Below are 19,025 nucleotides of genomic sequence, written 5' to 3' on the forward strand. Positions count from 1 at the left end.
CCTTTCCCATCCACAATTCCATCTCCTGGTTCCACTCACAGCTACCTCTGGATGCAAACTGTCTCCCTTCCTTCATTTTCCCTGCCAGTCCAAATGTGGGAACACCTTCAGCACTTGGAATACAGCTCCTCCCCTTCCCTATTTTCCGCTGGATTTCTGGCTCTTATCCTTCCCATACCTCATACAGATAAGGGGAAAGCACCAACTGCTTTCCCCTCATCTGTATCCATGTTCCCAACATGGTTCTGTTTATAATATTCCATAAATCCCAGCATAAAGCAGCTTTAAATGTATACGTTGTGCTTTGGAAAAATCACCAAATTTGGCTGGAAGTTTCACCTTGGGAAAACCAGATTTGTCTGGATAAGGAGCAAAGGGAGCTTCTTCCATACCTTCTGTGTTCTCCTGACCTTGCTCCACTCAGATTCCTGAGGAACACAAAGGATTTTTTCCCCCCTGACACGAGTCCCAGAAAGGCATCCCTCAGATCTATCCGTAAACACGGATCACAACAACCCAGGAGGGAGAGGATCCATACCTAGAGCCAACATTCCTTCCAATATCCATCCTTACTTGGTGCTGCTGTTCCTCCTCTCTGCTGGGATGGCTCCAGTTCCGACCTGAATGGAAGGGCCGCTGGGCAAGGGCTGGTTCTGGAATATCAGCTCCGGAGTGAGATCTACTTCTGTTGGACTCACCATCACTTTGGCTGCGGAAAGCAAAGCGGTTTTCCCCTTGTTGTAGTTTTCCAAGACCTGTCCAAGGCAAGGAGAAAAACAGTAGGGATTTACTGAGAGCTGGATTTGTCTCTTTCTTCCCAAAGCCGCCTGGAAGCACAAGGAAAGGTCTGGAGACAAAGGATTAGATGCATAAACCCTGACATATCCCCAGATGTCACCTGGACTCATCCAATGGACACCTCCTGGAATGAACCAACCACCACCCAACCTCCCATTATTCCAACACAAAGTCTGGAAACAGGGTTGGGAACTCTGGGAGTTCCATTCCCAGACCTCACCGCATCCAAATCCGACATCCAGTGCACGAGACTGACGTGAAGCATCATCACTTCTCCTCCCCTTTCCCAGGATAAGTGTCCTCGTGCATTTAAACCCCCAGCACTGGGGGGCAAGGAGTGCCCATCCCACGAGGATGTTTGGGATCCTAATTCCCTTACCTTGTTGAGCCCCTCCATGACTACATATGGAAGGTGTTCGTGGAGCATGGCTGGGGAGATGATCACCTCGTTGAAGGCCTTGTTGTCCCCCCAGATGGCAAAATACGTGGGATCCTCCTGTTCACAGCAGCTGGAAAAGGGATCCAAACAAAGGGGAAAACGGGATGAAACAGCAGAGAAATGTTTTGGTTGGAGAGAGAGAAAAAGCAACAGCAGGAAAAAACAGAGGGAGGAGATGTTGCTCCAAACTCTGCATTATCCAGCAGGGAATGACATTCCAGTGCCTGATGAGGCTCCCAGAGAGCTGGAGAGAGAATTTGGAGAAGGGCTCAGAGAGACAGGACAAGGGGGAACACCTTCCCACTGCCAGAAGGTGGGTTTGGATAGGACACTGGGAAGAGATCCTTCCCTAGAAGGGAGGGGAGGCCCTGCAATGGATTTCCCAGGGAAGCCGTGGCTGCCCCATCTCTGGAAGTGCTCTGGGCCAGCTTGGAGCAACCTGGACCAGTGGAAGGCGTCCCTGCCAGGGCAGGGGGTGTAATTGGATTATCCTTAAGTCCCTTCCATCCCAAACCATTCCAGGATTCTATGCGCCAGTTTACATGGGACACTGGGGAGAAATTCTTCCCTGGGAGGGTGCAGAGGCCCTGGAATAGATTTCCCAGGGAAGCTGGGGCTGCCCCATCCCTGGAAGTGCTCTGGGCCAGCTCGGAGCACCCTGGAGCAGCGGCAGGTGTCCCTGCCCACTGATCTTTAGAGGTCCCATTCCAACCTAACCCATCCTATGCCATTCCCAAGAGGGAGTTTCCCCCCGGGTTGTCCCCGGCTCACCAGCACTGCTCGGCAGGGTGGTTGTGTACCACATGGATGATGCGGCCTGGTGGGTACAGGGGGGTGCTGGCAGACAGGGCGATGGTCAGGTCGCTGGGGTGCGCCCACAGCCGGTTGCTCGGCACCGAGCTCTCCTCCGTCTCCTCGGGAAGCTCTGATTTGGGGATGCACTTGGTGGCCCCCACGATGATCCGCCACTGAAGGAGGGAAAAGCACGGAGAGGCACCGTCACCTCACAGAACTCGGGGGGTTTCAACAGCAAAAATCCCACCTTTGGGGCACTGGTTCTGTAAATAAGAGCCAGGGATAGCCCTGTGCTCTTATTCCCCCTTTGGTGGGATATTCCCCCTTTTCTGTCATGTGGGAGGAAATTGCCTCTAAAAAGGAGTGCGAGACACCAGTAGAGGTGCCCCAGGAAAACTCAGGGAAGCAGGAGGATAAATAAGGAATAACTCAAGGCCAGGGAAATGAGGAAGCTGAAAATAGAAATGATCCAGGTGTTCCTGCAAGGTTGCTTTTCCTTTTCCACTTTTAAGCCAACTTCCCATCTCTCCTTGTTTTTTCCTTAGGTAGTTAAGGATCTATGGGATTGATGTCCATCAAGGGATAAATTGGTATTTTCCAGGATAAAGGAATGGATGGAAGCAATTTTTAATGGACAAAAACAAGGATGAGATTAAACAATGCTGATAAAAAAAGCTGTTTGGGATTTTAAGTCCTAAAAACTTCTCAAACCCACCAAAAAAAACCTAAGAAGCCACCAACCCTCCAACAAAAAAAACCACACTCACACAGAAACACCTAAAATCCACAAAACTTTCCTAAAAAAATTACCAAAACCCCCCTAAAAAACTTAGAAACTCACCAAAAAGCCCTAAACCCCCCCAGAAAAACTTAAAAAACACCCCAACCTCTCCCCAGAAGCCACCAAAAGAACCCTCAAAAACCACAAAACTCCACCAAAAGCCCTAAAAAAACACAACAAAAATTGCAAAAATCTCATAGAAAACCACTAAAAAACCCACCTTAAAAAAAAAAACAAAAAAAAGTCCTAAAAAGCACCAGAAAAACCCACCAAAAATTTAAGAACCCACCCAAACAAAACCCCCAAGGAAACACAAAAAAAATTAAAAAAAAAAAAAAAACCACACCCAAAACCATCTAAAAATCACAAAAAACACCCTAAAAATAAACCAGGAAAAAAAAATCCCCCCAAATCCACCAAAAAACCCTCAAAAAAGCATGAAGAATTTCCCAAGAACCTGAAGTCAAACCACAAAAATCAGAATTTAACAACAGAAATAAATACAAGCTCAGTTCCTCCCTTTCCAGGTAATTCCTGTGATGTTTCATCCCTAAAAATCTTCATGTTTTATGGTTTTTTTCTATCTTGGTGTAATGGGGGAGACTGGGAAGGGACAATTCCCACATTTCCCATGTCCAAAACATGACCAAACTCCTTATCCCAGCATCACCCAGCCATGCCTATAAACAGACAATTCCAGTCTGTTCCCAGTTTTTTCCTGGCTGAAAAAATCCACACTGGGAACACAGACACCAAAACAGGTTCGGACAGAAAATTCTCTGCTGGGTTATTTGGGATCTGTGATGGTGAACTTGGAATACCTGAGTTGGAATCATCCCACTGAGCTCTGCTTGCTCTCTTCCCATCGTTCCTGTAGTTCCCTAAAGAGTGATCCCTTTCCAAAGGAGGAAACCTGCCCTTCCTGACAGTCAAATTCCCTGTCCTTGCTCAGAGACACTTCCAGATGTTTGTCCCTCTTCCCTCTTACCTTTGGTTTGGTGCTTCTTTGGAGAACATCCAAGAGCTGCCGGCGAAATCCCTCCAGCTGGGAGAGCCCAATCCTGGAAGAGAGGAAAGTGTGAGTGTGGAAAACAGGAGGATGGGGTCATGGAAAAGAGGAAGACATGTTTGGAACACCTGGGCAGGGAATGGGATGGGAAAGACACACGGGCACAGAACAAGGAATCCCATCCAAAAGGATACTACAAGAATACTGGATCAGGGCTGGGATCTGGAATGGGGGACAACCCAGACTGGATTAGTGCTGGAATTGGGAATGGGGGAAAACCCACACTGGATCGGGCCCAGAATCCAGAATGAGGGAAAAGCTGGGCCAGACTAGGGCCAGAATCTGGAATGAAGGAAAACCTGGACTAGATCACAGTCAGAACTGGGAATGAGGGAAAACCCAGACTGGATTCAGACCAGGATCTGGAATGGGGGGAAGCCCAGACTGGATTGGGCTCCAGATGTGGAACAGGAAGAATCCAGACCAGATCGGGGCCAGGATCCAGAATGGGGGGGGAATCAGACTGGGGTAAGAACCTGGAATGGGAAAACCTGGCATGGATTGAGCCTGGGATCTGGAATGCGGGGAATGCAGAGCAGATTCGGGCTGGAATCTGGAATGGAAAAACCCAGAGTGAACTGGGACTGGAATTTGGAGGGGGGGAAATCCAGTGCAGGTTTCCCAGGTGGCTTGTGGCACCACCCAGGAGCAGGAATGAGGGCAGAGGGGGAATCACCAGGACAACAAACAGGAGCAGGGAACACAGACTGGAGACAGCTCAGGGAACAGGGAGGTGACAGTGGAATCCCAGAAGCCAGAGAAGGATGACGCGGAACAGGTGACTTGGGAAGGTGTCTCGGAGCCAAGTGACACCAATGAGGGAATTCCAGGATGGACAAGGTCACATCGTCCAGGTAAATCCCAGGTTGTCTGTCCTGACCAAAATACCTGCTCAGCAGAACACATCCCAGGAGATGAGGAAGGGGAGAAATGCCACAGAATGAGCTGGTCCGGAGATATGAGATGGCATGCAACAGGAATTTTGGGACAAACAGGAGCTGACAACATATCCAAGATAACACAAGAAACTGGGAAGATGACACTGATACTCCAGGGACTACACTGAGTGATTCCAGAGGCAGGATATTCCCATTTTTCTGGCCCACAGGAAGGATTTGCCTATAAAAAGGTGCGTGAAACACCAACAGAGGTGCCCAGGGAAAACACAGGGAAGCAGGAGGATAAATGAGGAACACCACAAGGAATGAGGAAGATAAATAAGGAACAAGACAAGGATAGGAAAATGAGGAATCTGGAGACAGATGATCCACATGTTTCTGACAGGAAATGGATGATTTGGGGACAGGATAGCAAATGTTCATTAAGGATTTGGGACACTTCTCCACTTGCCTGGGCACCAGATCCTTCCCAAGCACCACTGCAGTCACAAACTCCTTGGAATACTCCATGGCATCCTCACTGGAAGAGAAACAGGACCAGGAAGAAGCAAACAGTGTTTCATTCCCAGTTCGGTGGCAGAGAACCAGGGGCACAAAACCCCAATCCAAGCTACTTCCAGGCTTTCGGGATTTGCACCTTGGGAAAGAAAAGCCTCATATCCACATCTCAGGGCTCAAACATTCCCTGCACGTGGCTCTGGATCCACCTGGGAAAGGAAGTACTTGAACTCAGCGCCTCCTAGTCATTTCCCAAGGGTTTGGGAATGGCAGGGCAACCAAGACTCTGGGCCCCTGAGTCTACTTGACAAAGACACCATGGAATGAAAGACTGGAATGGAATATTGTGGAGAACTCAGATGGCAAATTTCTGGAGCAACCTGAGGACCGAGAGGGAAGGAATTCAGATTCCCACTCTATGGAGCTTCCTGGAGATGATCCTGGGCACAACACAAGTCAGGAGTTCCCAAGGTATCCAGATGTGGAATTTCTGAACAAAAAGCTCCAAAATTCCCATGAAACTTCCTCCTCTGTAGCTCCGTGGCTGCAGAAAACCGGGAATTACAACAACAAGGAATGCCAACATCCAGATCCATCAGCAGAGTGGTTTAAAACCCTTGGTTGCTCCTGGAATATGATGCAGGAACTGCCACAAGGAGCTTCGGAGAATCCCAAGCTGATTTCAAGGATCCCCATGACAACTAGAAAGACCTTCCCTCACTTCCCAGCAGCCCCACGGGATAGTTTTGTTTGGGAATAATGTGACCAGAAGGTCTGTTCCAATTCATAATGGGAGGAATTCCCCATTAGTCTCTCCCTGGATTCCCCCCTTGGGAGGGAGACCAGCACGCAAAAAGCACAATCCCTCAGACCTTTTTTAGGCACCATTTTGGAATGGGAGAAATCACATCCCAAAGTGAGGTGAAATTTCTTTGGAAAAGGAATCCAAACAACTGGATCAAGGGTGGGAAAGAGTATGGAAATTGCATCCAGCTTGCATTTTCCGTTAAAATTAGAGCCATAGACAACTCAGGAATATTTGGGAGAGTGGCCACCTGCCATCCTACCCTGAATTCCAAACTCTGTCACAGAGGCAACACTCGGCAAATCCAGGCTGCCTGTCCCTTTTCCTGTTCCTTAGAGGATCCCAGACGGGATGTGATCCAGCTCCAATCCCACCTGAATCCCAAGACCTACCTGAGTAGCCCACCTGGGGGGGAATAGGCAAAGCACTTCAGGGAGGGATACTGGGGGCGCAGCAGGAAGGACAGGATAGCAGCAGTTCCAGCTCCCAGGGAATGGCCAACCACAATCAATCCATAGTGTTTTGTCCCTCTGCCCTGGAAACCAAAACCAACAAGAAATTGACATCACACTGGAAATTAACAGGAATTTATCCCCCAAATCTCTCCCTTTCCCCAGTTTGAGTGGTTTTTATGTGTGAAAGCTCCAGATTCCAGCTGAACAGCTCCTTGTTCTCAATCATGGAATCATCATGGAATCCTGGAATGGTCTGAGTGGGAAGGGACCTTAAAGGTCATCTAGTTCCAATCCCAACACCTTCCACTATCCCAGCTTGCTTCAAGCCCTGTCCAACCTGGCCTTGGACACTTCCAGGCATGGGGCAGCCACAGCTTCCCTGGGAAATCCATTCCAGGGCCTCACTGCCCCCATAGGGAAGGATTTCTTCCCAATATCCCATTTGACCCTGCCCTCTGTCAGTGGGCAGCCATTCCCCCTTGTCCTGGCACTCCAGGCCCTGGATGCTGGAATTCACTCACTTCTGGAATTCTACATCTCTATCAGTGTTTGACCTACTGCTTCTTCCCTAGAAGGAAAAAAATGGGAAGAAGCAGGAAATGCACACCAGCTGTTTGAATTCTTTGGGATTTGACAGGAGCCTCTGGCCCTTCCTCAAATCTCACAGCTTCCTGATAATATCCAGATCCATGGAGAAAGTGTTTCTACACCTCACTAAATACTTTTCCCTAGAATATCTGCTGCTGGCAACTGCCAGAAACAATATCCTGAGATAGAGGAATCTTTGGTGGGAGCTGAGATGGCATTTATGTACCTAAAACCAGGAAAAATTCCTCCTGATTAGCAGAAGCACACCCAATATTCCCTTTCTAGGCAGACAGCGATGCCACTGGATGCTGGAGCATCTCTCCCTCCATCCATCCAACATCCCGAGGCAGAACTTCCACAGCTATTCTCAACCTATCAACCTAGGTAAATTGCTTCCCAACACCTCCCTTGGGATCTCTGATAGCTCCCTGCTGTTATAAGTTACTTTTTTTCTGGAATTTTGAAGACAGCAAAAATACCTGCAGGACAAAGAAATATAGCAAGAGATTTTTATTGCAGTGCTGGGTACCCATTTCCAGCACTGGGTGCACCCTTGAATCAAACAAAGAGCACACTCCTGTTTGAAAACCACGCTTTTTGTACCCTTTGATATCAGTTGTTGAATATTCATTTTACTGTCCGCTTGTTGCCTTAAAAGGTAATTTCTCTGCTTTGGAAGTGGGTGTTATCTTTTGGCTGGTTGTAATATACCTCCCCTGGGCTCGTACAGGGGGGTCTTGCATCATCCTCACATTGCAAGGCATGGAGGGTCTCTCTGTGTATCTACATGGTCCAGAGGAATACATTTTTATTCATAATTTGTTCCCTGTTCCCGGCCGCAAAAGATCCCTGGTAAGAGGTCCAGATAGGACTCTTCACCTTACAGTCTCCACGGTACGCCTATAAGTTAGTAAATATACAGAAATAGTACTTTTGTTAGTACCCTCTGTTCATTTTAATTTGCTTGGAATAAAATCAGTTCCTCAATTTTTCACACCTGCCACCAGGAATGTGCTCCCAGGGATAGCACTCTGGAAAGAATCTCCACAGAGATGGGATTTTAGTTCCCCTTGGCCTGGTTTTAACATTCCCTGTCCTGCATTCCCATGTGGGACTTTCTGCCTTAGGAAAAATGAAATAATCAGGAGCTCTGCAGTGCTACTGTTTCCAAAACAAAAAAGCCTTGAGGAGCAACCTAATCTTACGGAATGTTCTCCTCCCATAGCAAGGGGGTGGAATCAGAGGAGTTTTAAAGTCCCTTCCAATGCCACATTCCAGGATTCTGTGAGAGAGTTGGCAATCCAGAGGGACAGGAATTGAAGGGAAAGTTGAGAAATTAATACAAGGGATTCAGGACACGGAGATTCCCTTAAAAAACGGGTGTTTAGGGAATTCTCATCCTCTGTCTGGAAGGAAAACTTGAACTCACCAAGTCACGTCCGAAAGCTTGGGAAAGCACCATTTCCTGCTCCAGCTTCTTCTTGATGTACTCAGCAGAGAGCACCATTCCCTGTGGGAATTGGGGAGGCAAAGTAGGATGTCAATGGATGTGTGGCAGCCCTGATCCCAACATCCAGCAGCCAAAAGCCGTAGAAGCTCCGGAGCGTCCCTTGGCACGGTTGGGATGCAGGAAGAACTGAGTCCTCTCCACATCCCAGAAGAGAAATTTTGGATCACGGTGTTTAGGAGTAATGAGTCATAAATTCCAAGGGCTTATTCCTGGGGTCAGGGTGAATTTAGAGGGAAAAACATCCCAAAAACCAACTTAAACAGGGTTGTGTGTTTGGTACTTCAGATCCTGGGATTTGTGGAAGACCATGGAAATAAACTTGGATGCTCTGAATATTCATGTTTTAATGGCCAAATTTTCCTCTCACAGTTAAATCTGTGAATGATTTTTCCACTTAAATCTGTGAATAAAAGTGTGAATTATCCTGAGTTTATAGAGAAAATAATACAAACACCACAGGGAAAAGTGGGAGCACTCCCTGTATAGGAAGAGTTAATTCCTGCCTTTTCCAGTTGTCAGAATTAAGGGAATTTGGCTGCTAAAGGATGTTAATCATAAATTATTAAAGGATTATATTTCCTAGAAGTTAAAAAGTGCTGGAAGATGGGAAAAATCATAGGCTGGGGCTCAACATTCCTCTTCTCTGCTGAGGAGTTTTGTCCCTCTGTGTATTAATTTCAAATGGAGCTGATCCCATTCCAAACATAGGTATAAAAAAAGCAACCGGAATTTGGTCTGGAATCCAGGTGATTCTTTTCCTACAGTTTTATTCAGTGGAAAGCAAGCCTGAACTCCAAAAAAGCCCAGCCAGGGTGAACAGAAATGATCAGTCTTAATTTGGGAATTACAGGCCTCAAATAATTCACACCCCCTGGACTGGGAAAAAAACAGGGAAAATCATCTCCTTGGCTGTTTTCCATTAAGTAACAGCGTAAATACAAAGGGAATAGTACTGAGGATTCACTCTCCATCTCTGGGATATAGAAGGATTTGTCCACTCAAAAAACATGGAATTTTCCAAGTCCTCAGTACCACAAATCCCATCAAATCCCCTCTGGATGCCGGAGAGGAGGAGCAGCACTGAGGTGACTCCATGAGCACAGAAATGGGAATGTGGGACACTGGGATCACCAAAAAGGTGATTGGTGCCTGTATCCCAATTCCCAGCAGGTCCAAAGCTTCCAGAAGAGTCTCCATTCACAGCCCTCAGGACAAAGGAACAGGCTACCGATCTAAATTCCCAACATGAATTTGGGATTCTATTTTTAGGAAGCGTGACCCAAAACCCTGGTGATGTCACAGGTGTTAGTCAGCCTTGGGGACATATTTTTGGGAATTAGATTTTAATGGAGGCAGATATTTTAATATTATGGAATGAGACTGCAAAGTTCCATCAAAATGGATGCTATTTCCTAAATTTCATGGAATCCTGGGATGGTTTGGGTTGAAATGGACCTTAAACTCATCCAGTTCCATGGGCAGGGACACCTTGCACTAGACTAAGATGCTCCAAGCCTCGTCGCACCTGTCCTTGGACAATTCCAGGGATGTGCCTCCACAGATCCTCCAGGCAACAGATTCAATTTCAAGGGAATAAAACAAGTTGGGCTTAATTTTGGAACATCACATGTAAATAACCAAACGGATCTGAGATTTGGGGAAAGGGAATAGGAATGTCCTGTATTGTTTTGCCATCCAAAGGCAAGAAAGTACTCTGAGATAGATGAGATTTGGGGGAACACCCTCAGAAGGGGCTGTTTTATAGGGAAAAACCTGGTCTAGGGGAAGGTGTCCCTGTCCATGGCAGAGGCTGGAATGTGATCTTTAAGGTCCCTTCCCACCCAAACCATTCCAGGATTCCACTTCCTAAAGCAGAGCATCAAAGCTCAGGGAAGAGGTTTGGCATTCAGGAGACACTCTGAAGGAAGGAGGAGCTCCCAAGGAATTCCAGGCTCAATATCCCACCTTGGACAACATCTCCTCTCCTCCAGCAGCACTTCCAGCAACTGCTCCGCTCCTTCCAACCTCCATTTTTCCTTTCCCAACCTGGCACTGCATCCTGGGAAGCTGCCAAATTCCTGAGCATCTTAAAAACTTGGCATTATTTTGCCAGACAGGGACAAAGGACAGCAGCTCTGGAATAAAAGGATTTAGCCATCCCAGAGCTGCTCACAGACACGGAGCATCCATCAAATTACACAGATGCCAGTCTGGCCAGGATCCTTGGAGGACAATCCTGTTTCTAAACACATTCCCAGAGTTCCATTGCAAATTCTGGGAAAGTCATTGGAAGGCCAAGCCATTTGAGCGACTCCAGGAATTTCATTCCAGGTCTCCAGGATGTCTTTTCCAGTTTGGATTTCACTAACTGGATGGAGTTTTTTAATAACACCCCCAGTGATTCTAACTGTTCCTAGGGATTATTTAACACCTCAAAGCCCTTTTGCTGCAGTTCTGGAACATCCTCCTTAAAGTGATTAAGACCATTTTGGGGGGCATGGAATTAAAAACATCAAGTAATGAAAAAAAATTGAAGGGCTTTTGTTTGGTTTTGGCTCTGAAAAAAAATTGTGAGGGGGGGACAACGGGATGCGACAACGGGGGGGACAATGGGACAAGGGGGACAACGGGGAGGGACAACGGGGGACAACGGGGACAACGGGGGAACTGGGGGGGACAACGGGGGGACAACGGGGGACAACGGGGACAACGGGGGACAACGGGGGACAACGGGGGACAACGGGGGACAACGGGGGACAACGGGGGCGGGGACAACGGGGGCGGGGACAACGGGGCGGGGACAACGGGGGCGGGGACAACGGGGGCGGGGACAACGGGGGCGGGGACAACGGGGGCGGGGGACAACGGGGGCGGGGACAACGGGGGCGGGGACAACGGGGGCGGGGACAACGGGGGCGGGGACAACGGGGGCGGGGACAACGGGGGCGGGGGACAACGGGGGCGGGGACAACGGGGGCAGGGGACAACGGGGGCGGGGACAACGGGGGCGGGGACAACGGGGGCGGGGACAACGGGGGCGGGGGACAACGGGGGCGGGGACAACGGGGGCGGGGACAACGGGGGCGGGGACAACGGGGCGGGGACAACGGGGGCGGGGACAACGGGGGCGGGGACAACGGGGGCGGGGACAACGGGGGCGGGGACACAACGGGGGCGGGGACAACGGGGGGCGGGTAACAAGAAGAAAGAAATTAAAGTAAAAATCAAGTTTTTGGCTGGTTTTGGCTCCTCTCCTTTCCTTGTCCTCACCTTGTGTCCCAGCCATGTTCCATGGTGCCCCTCAACCGGCAGGCGTTCGGCATCCCCCGTCAGATCTGTCAGGGCATCCTGGAAGAAAGGCATTCTTGCTCAGGTGAGTCAAATCCGGGTCAGGAATGCGTCCAACTCTCCGGAACGTCCACCAGGGTGTCCGCCAGTCATCCCACTTACTTTTGGAGACAGCGTTCCTCGGATGCTGATCACCACCTTCTTCTTGTCGTGGTCCACGGCCACGTAGAAAGGGGTTTCATAAACCTGGAAAAGATCAGGAGAGACTGGATTATCCACAGGGAAAAAGAGGTTATTTCTGCCCAAGTGAAGGAATTTTTTGACAGAGCCACACGCCAGTTCTCCTTCTTGGTGCTGCCACAGCGCAAGGCAGGTAAATCCCATCAGGAAGAGGGCATGGTTGGAATGGGAAGGGGGTTATGGATTGTCCTTACAGCATCGTGGCAGGAAGTGTAGACAATGTCCACCGAGGTCATGTTCTCATCCAGGAAGTGGCGCCGGATGGCGATGGCGTTGCACCCACAGCAATTGTCCTCCTCAATGGTCACGCCCGGAGCATAGCGGGGCCGGGAGGGACACAGGCAGCAACATCTGCTGGGGGAAAGCACAACTGTGAGGGAAAAAGGCTGGATTTACATTTCCCCTCTGAGCCATGCTGGCCTCCAAAACTTGGAGTGAGCACCAAGTGAAGGGTGAAACCACAAAGAGGCACAAAATTCCAGCCTCTAGAAGGACACTGGGATCAGGTGTAGTTTTCCTTCCAAGCACCAGAGAGAGCTCCACTACAACCAGTTCCCAAGGAATCCAAGGGACAGCTCCTCAAGGGATACTACACAGGAACATGGAGCATTTACTGAGCTCCAGGTTTATTTATAGCGAAAAAGCAGGTCTAGAATCATCGCAGAACAAGAAGAAAAACACAGATTGATTTTCCCTCTTTCCTTCTTACAAATAAGAGTATTCCCAAGGAATTAAATTCCTCGCAAGAGCCCAGAAGTTGCCAAAAGCTCATCCCCCAGCTGAATCTGGGGACAGAATTGTGGCAAATACTTGAATCCTGAGCTGGAAAATCCAATCAGTGGGAGAGAGAGAGCACAGCCCAAATCTTGGAAGTGTTTTAATCAGGATCCAAATTTTAACTCCCTGATTGGTGAGAAATCAGATTTTTGAGCTCCAAGAAGTTCTCTAGGACTCAGTTTTGTGCTAGGTGGGTCCTCTCCACTGGTTGTTCCAACTGGCACTGGAGAGGATGGAACAGAAGATGAGGTGGTTCGTTTACAAGATGGAAGAGATCTGAAAAGACTTTGGAATAGGAGGCACAGAGAGACAGGAAAAGAAAGCATAAGAAGAGAAAAGCAGAGAAGCAGCAGAGAAGAAACAGAGTGGGGATGGAGAGTAGTGATGACATAAATATGGGGAATGGTGATTTCCTAGTCTGGGGAGATAAAGAGGAGGGCCAGAGGGATGAGGGCAGAGCAGGCACTCACGAGCAGGATCTGGCCAGGCGACACAGTCCACACGTAGGCTTCCGCATCAGGTAAATGGGCCATCCGTAGGCAGCCAGTGCGAAGAGCATGTAGTAACACACCTCCCGGTACCGCTGCATTTCTTGCTGGAAGACATGGACAGCCGGTAATCTCTTGGAATGTTCCTCCTCATTTCCCGTTTCCACAGTTAGACCTCCTTGCTGAGCATCCCCCTCCTCCCCCAGTTCCGCTCCAGGGGAGCGAGGTGGTGATTTGGGCAGGATTCGCCTCTTCTCCTGAGGGATTTCCCTCTGTATCCCACCCTACTGCCAAGGAAACAGCTCCCTGCAGGTTTGGGAATGAGCTCCCTAAATATCCTGCTGCCAACAGGTCATAGGATGCCCAGAGAGGGATAAAGACAGTTTAGGGCCGTGTGTCTCAGTTGTGTCCTGGAAAAGGTCAGTTATCCTGGACAGTTGGAGTAGGAGTTAAATAGTGTTGGTATGAGATGGGGAATAAGGGGGGGAAAAATCAGGGGGGAAAAAAAGTCTGAGAGGAAATCAGAGAAAAAAAAAATCAGAAAAATCAGAGGAAAAAATCAGGGGGAAAGATGAGGTGGGAAGAGAAAATTCAGAGAAAAATCCAAGACCTGGAATTTCTCAGATTTTTTCCAAGAGGGGCAGAAAGGAATAAGAGAAGCCACTGAGGAAGGGAAAGCAGGTTACACAGGAGAGTTCCCAGGATTACACATTCCAGGGGCTTACCGCGTTCTTCAGGTCCAGGTACTTGGTGTTCCTGGTCACTGGCATTCCAGACAGGAAAGCCAGAATGTCATTGTTTGCCTGTAAATCCCAAACACACAGGAAATTTCTTACAAAAGTCTACTCAACCAGGTTCCTCAAATGCTTCCAATGGTTTTATTCCCAAATTCCAAGTCAAGGGAGAAAAAAAAAAAAAAAAACAAACAAATCAATTTTCTCCTGGGTTGACAATTTAAAAATGTGAATAATGGTTTGGAAATTTAGGAATTTTCCCTCCTGAAGCTTGCTGGAGTCTCCTCCACATCACAGGGAATAATCTTCCCTACAACCCACTTCGAGGTTTTTTTTGGGATCGAGAGCTCGACCTGTATTTGTGGACAACAAACCCCAAACTCAACTCGGCATCAGCTGGGAAAAACTTGGGAAAAGCTGCTTAAATTGGCTACTATTTTTAATTCCCAGCTGAGCGAGGCAGGCAGAGTCCCATGGTGCTCCCAGGGCAGGCCACATTCCCAGGTGTTCCCATTCCCCACCTCATCCAGGACGGCGTTGCGCTTGGCCCGCTGCCGCTGCCTCAGGAGCACCAGCCCGGCAATGATATCGGAGGGCACGATGTCCAGATCCCGGAAAAACTCCGCAAAAAGGTAGGCGATCTCAGAATAGGCATCCTGAAAAAGCCAGGGAGAGAGGTGCTTTGGGATTGGCCTCATTGCTGGAGATGCACAAGATTCCTTCAGGGAATGCCAGACCTGGACTAATTGTGGAATTATTGGTTCCTGTTTACTTTCCATATTCCCAGTTGGAGGATGGATTTGTCCTGTGGGAAGAACATCCACACATCCCGGGCAGGCTCAAAGGGAGGGAAAGGGAATGTTTTGGGATCTATGCATTAAATAAAACAGGGAAAATACAATGAAAAGCAAGTAAATCCCAATCCAGAGTCACCTTGGACTCATCCTTATCCTCGAAAACACAATCAAAGCTATTCCAGGGGGAAAAAAAGGAGTGATTTTGTCCTGTTTACAGGCTCTTCAATTCTAAGTTTGTCCCGGGATACTTTTCTCATATTTAACCCAAACCTGGGAGCCTTTTCCCAAATGTAACCCAGACGTGGGATCCTTTTGCCTAAATTTAACTTGCCCATATTTAATCCAGGCCCAGAAGTCCTTTGGCCCATGTTTAACCCAGATCTGGGGTCCTTTTCCCAAATTTAACTCCCATCTGGGATCCTTTTTTCCCGACATTTAACCCAGACCCTCCGGTTGAAGTTTAACCCGGCCCTGGGATCCTTTGACCCCTATTGCCAGGCTTTTCCAGCTTTATTTAGGATGGTACCCAAGCAAAAAGGCCTGAAAGGGAAAACCTGGAAAAAGACCTGAGTCACTAAATGCAGAATTCCCAGGGGAGAAGGTGATCAATCCCACAAAAGGAGGGACAGAAGTGGAAGTGACCTGAAAGGGTCAAGCAAAGGCTCTGGAGCAGTGGGACCAAAATATTGAGGAGAAACGTTCTTTTTCCACCTTTTTCTCTGTACTACAGGGGAAAAAACCACAAAAGCCCGAGGGAGAACATTTTGGGAAGCAAGAGATAGGCTGGAATGTGAGTCAGAGCTGATGTGTCATTATTCCAGCCTAAGGAAAAGGGTGATCCAGAGGCTGGAATGGGGAGTTGTAGCAAACCAACAGTATTTTGACTCCTGCCATGCCAAACCTTTCCTTCCAAGGATTATCAGAGCCTTATCCTGAATTTTTATCCCAGATTTTCAGAGTATCCTTTACACAGCTCCTCAAACCTGCAGCTGTGGAAATCCCAAGTGCTTTCCAGGACAGGATTTCTCCTCTCTTTTCTCTGACCATCAAGGCAGTAAATTCCTTCTTTTCCCAGCAGGAATGACATCCTTGCTCCTGCAGGAGTGACCTACATCCCTTTATCCCCACCAAACTCCTGGAGTGTGGGACTTCCAATCACTTCCCACTCTTTCCAAGGGAGTGAAGTCCCCATTAAGAGATGGGGATCCAGGTGCCAACTGTGCCAGAGGTGCCCTTGGAAAGCCTCATATTAACCTCTCCAACATTCCAGCTGCAGCATCCCTGAAATCCTGACCTCCCAAATCCCAGAGGCTGCAAATGGCTCCAGCTGGATATAAAGTGGGAATTCAACAGCATGAGGAATGTGAAGAATCTGGAATCTGCTTTTATCCTGAATTAAAAAAAAAAAAAAAAAAAACAACCACAAACCAGGGAGAAACAGTCCCTGTAGGGACCAAAAAAGGGGAGAATCAGTCTCTGCACAATGAAAAGTTTGTTAAAAAGAGCTTGGAATACTTTACAGTCCTGAGCAAGTGGGAGTTGTTCAGGAATCAGGACCTTTGGGTGCCTGTAAGGTTTATCCCAGGTTTTGGTGTTCCTGCTGGATTTCTTGAGCAGAGGAGCTGGGACTTCCCAGCAGGATGGGGCTGGGACATTCCCTGGGAACCCAGTGGCATTCCAGCCAGGGAAAGGCATCCTGGGAGGGTGCTGGATTCCTGCACAGGCCTGCACCAATTCCTGCAGCTTCTGGAAGCTGCGCCCTGTGGATAATTCCTGACAAACCCTGTTAATCCAGTTCATCCCAGTTGCCCGCTGGGAGGAATAACAACAGTGGCCTTCACCCAACTCTCCTTCATTTTTCCACCTTTCCCTGTGGAATTTCAATTCCAGACACGTTTCCCTTCCTCTCCAAACTCCTGTTCCTTCCCAGTGTGCTCCTTTTCCTGCTCATCCCTCTGGAAGCAGAGCTCCAGGCTATATTTAGCCAGGCCAGGCTGCTGTGGTCACTCCCTGGGTGTTTTCCCTGTCATTTTCCGTGCCCTTCCAACTGAAGCGAAACATTTGGGGAGGCTGCTGGTTTGCTTGGAATGTCCTGGAGAACTCCCAGTTTTTTCCCTGTGAGGTTGTAACTCATTCAGAGCTCAGGGATTTCAACTGTTGCTTTGGGAGACATGAAGGATTTCCTTGGGTTTCATGGCTTTTATCCGGAATTATGGTGTTTGGGAACAATTCCCTGGTTCTGCCAGGTCCTCAAACACCTGGCATTCCCACTAAATTCAATACAACAAGTTATCAGGGAAGTTTTCCACGTTTTTCCCAGCACCAAGGTTTTACTCAGCTCTCCAGCAGGTCCTAAGGAATCCTGCTGAGTCCTTGCAGCTGCTCCCACTGCTTCCGAAAAGAACGGAACAAGAACTTTTAGGGAAGGAAGATCAAGCCCTTTCCCCTTCCCTGCAAGGGAAATTCCCAACTGCAGAACATGAAAATTCCCAGTAATCTATCCCTGTGGATCTGTGGATTAAGTAGTTTTTGGCTATTAATAAATCCAGATTATTTTGCTGATTTTTCCAGGTTTGTATTTTCCCATTCCCAAATCCTCCTCATTAAGGACACAGGGCTGATCCAAAAAAACAGGATAAACTGCCTCAGCAAACTGGCTGGGAAGAGAAACTGGAGCTGACCAGGAACTGCTGCCAAGATTTGATCCTAAAACTTGTAAACCCATGGATTTCTCCCAGTGATATCCCAATTTTCTGGCTCCTACAGGGAATTTTTGGTACCCACCGACTGCGAGTCCTTTGTCCTCGTGCAGCAAAGGAACACTTTGAGCCTCCTTGTCCAGCTGCTGGCCTGGCCTTCCTCCAGCCGGTGTCTGGGAATAACAGGAAGATCAATAACCACAGAATCATGGAATTAAAGTTGGAAAAGACCTCTAGGATCACAAAGTCCAACTGTTCTCCCAGCACTGATCCACATCCCCAGGTGCCACATCCACAGGGATCCTAAATCCCTCCAGGGATGGTGACTCCACCTCTGACCTGGGCAGCCTGTTCCAACCCCTTCCAGGAAGGAATTTTCCCTAAATCCAACCTAAACATCCCCCGGTGCCGCTTGATGTCATTTCCTCTCCTCTTGTTCCCGACCCTCCCCCCGTCAAGGAGTTGTATGGAATGGGAAGGTCCCCCCTGAGTCGCCTGTTCCCCAGACTGAGCCTCCCCAGCTCCCTCAGCTGCTCCAACTCCTTCCCCAGATCCCGCTCCCTTCCCTGGACACACTCCAGGAAGTGGAATCCAGCTGTAGGGCTTGAACAGCTCCAGGAAGTGGAATCCAGCTGTAGGCCTTAATGAATCCAAGGAAAACACTGCTCCAGGATGAGCAAATGAGGATTTGCTCAGCCTGGAGAAGGGAAGGCTCAAGGTAAACCTTAGAGCCTCTCTTCCAGGGCCTAAAGGGACTCTAAGAGAGCTGGAAAAGGAGTCTGGAAAAGGACCTGAAGTAACTGGACAAGGGGGAACAGCTTCCTACTGCCAGAGGGCTGGGATAGATGGGATATTGGGAAGGAATTCTCTGTGAGGGTGGAGAGGCCGTGGAATGGATTTCCCAGGGAAGCTGTGGCTGCCCCATCCCTGGAAGTGTTCCAGGACAGGGTTTGGAGCGACCTGGACTAGTGGAAAACGTCCCAGCCCATGGCAGGGGATGGAATGAGATGTTCCATAAGGTCCTTTCCAATCCAAACCATTCCAGCATTCCATGATGATTCCACGATCTCTCCCTGCATCAATTTCGCATTGTTTCCTCCCACCCTTAAATTCCCACATTTGGATGATTTGTTGAAGGAATCATCTTAAAACCATTCCAGGCATGGAAAGGGGAGTGTAAAGCACATAATCATTCCCACATCCATCCAATCCTTGTGAACCAGGAGTCTATTCCCTCCCCCCCACCCTTTCCTTCCCTGGAAAGCCCCGTGATCCCCCAGTTTCTAAGGCAGATCCTCTGGGATTTGGTAGCAGGTTTGCTCTGTGCAAGCCAAGGAGCAGAACCGAAATGCCCCATCCCAGCCA

At 48.7% G+C, this 19,025-nt stretch overlaps 1 protein-coding gene across 9 annotated transcripts in view; it reads right to left on the minus strand.

The window, feature by feature from the left end:
• DAGLA (diacylglycerol lipase alpha) overlaps positions 1-19,025 on the minus strand; it is a 53,183-nt gene that overhangs the window by 8,280 nt on the left and 25,878 nt on the right. For 8 of the 9 annotated variants that reach the window (XM_050337142.1, XM_050337139.1, XM_050337143.1 and 5 more), the window contains 14 exons: positions 17,746-17,833; positions 14,686-14,820; positions 14,156-14,233; positions 13,413-13,537; positions 12,360-12,516; positions 12,088-12,171; positions 11,908-11,985; positions 8,557-8,637; positions 6,477-6,619; positions 5,233-5,418; positions 3,802-3,874; positions 2,009-2,205; positions 1,178-1,307; positions 574-755 (listed from right to left, as the gene is read on the minus strand). In XM_050337142.1, coding sequence (XP_050193099.1) covers positions 574-755; positions 1,178-1,307; positions 2,009-2,205; positions 3,802-3,874; positions 5,233-5,418; positions 6,477-6,619; positions 8,557-8,637; positions 11,908-11,985; positions 12,088-12,171; positions 12,360-12,516; positions 13,413-13,537; positions 14,156-14,233; positions 14,686-14,820; positions 17,746-17,833 — 1,737 coding nt within the window. The remainder of the gene's footprint in view (positions 1-573; positions 756-1,177; positions 1,308-2,008; positions 2,206-3,801; positions 3,875-5,232; positions 5,419-6,476; positions 6,620-8,556; positions 8,638-11,907; positions 11,986-12,087; positions 12,172-12,359; positions 12,517-13,412; positions 13,538-14,155; positions 14,234-14,685; positions 14,821-17,745; positions 17,834-19,025) is intronic. The other variant, XM_050337145.1, reaches the window with a different exon arrangement.

This window comes from Myiozetetes cayanensis, unplaced genomic scaffold, assembly GCF_022539395.1.
Source record: "Myiozetetes cayanensis isolate MyiCay16 unplaced genomic scaffold, myiCay2020 scf6-25, whole genome shotgun sequence".
Taxonomy (NCBI): Eukaryota; Metazoa; Chordata; class Aves; order Passeriformes; family Tyrannidae; genus Myiozetetes; species Myiozetetes cayanensis.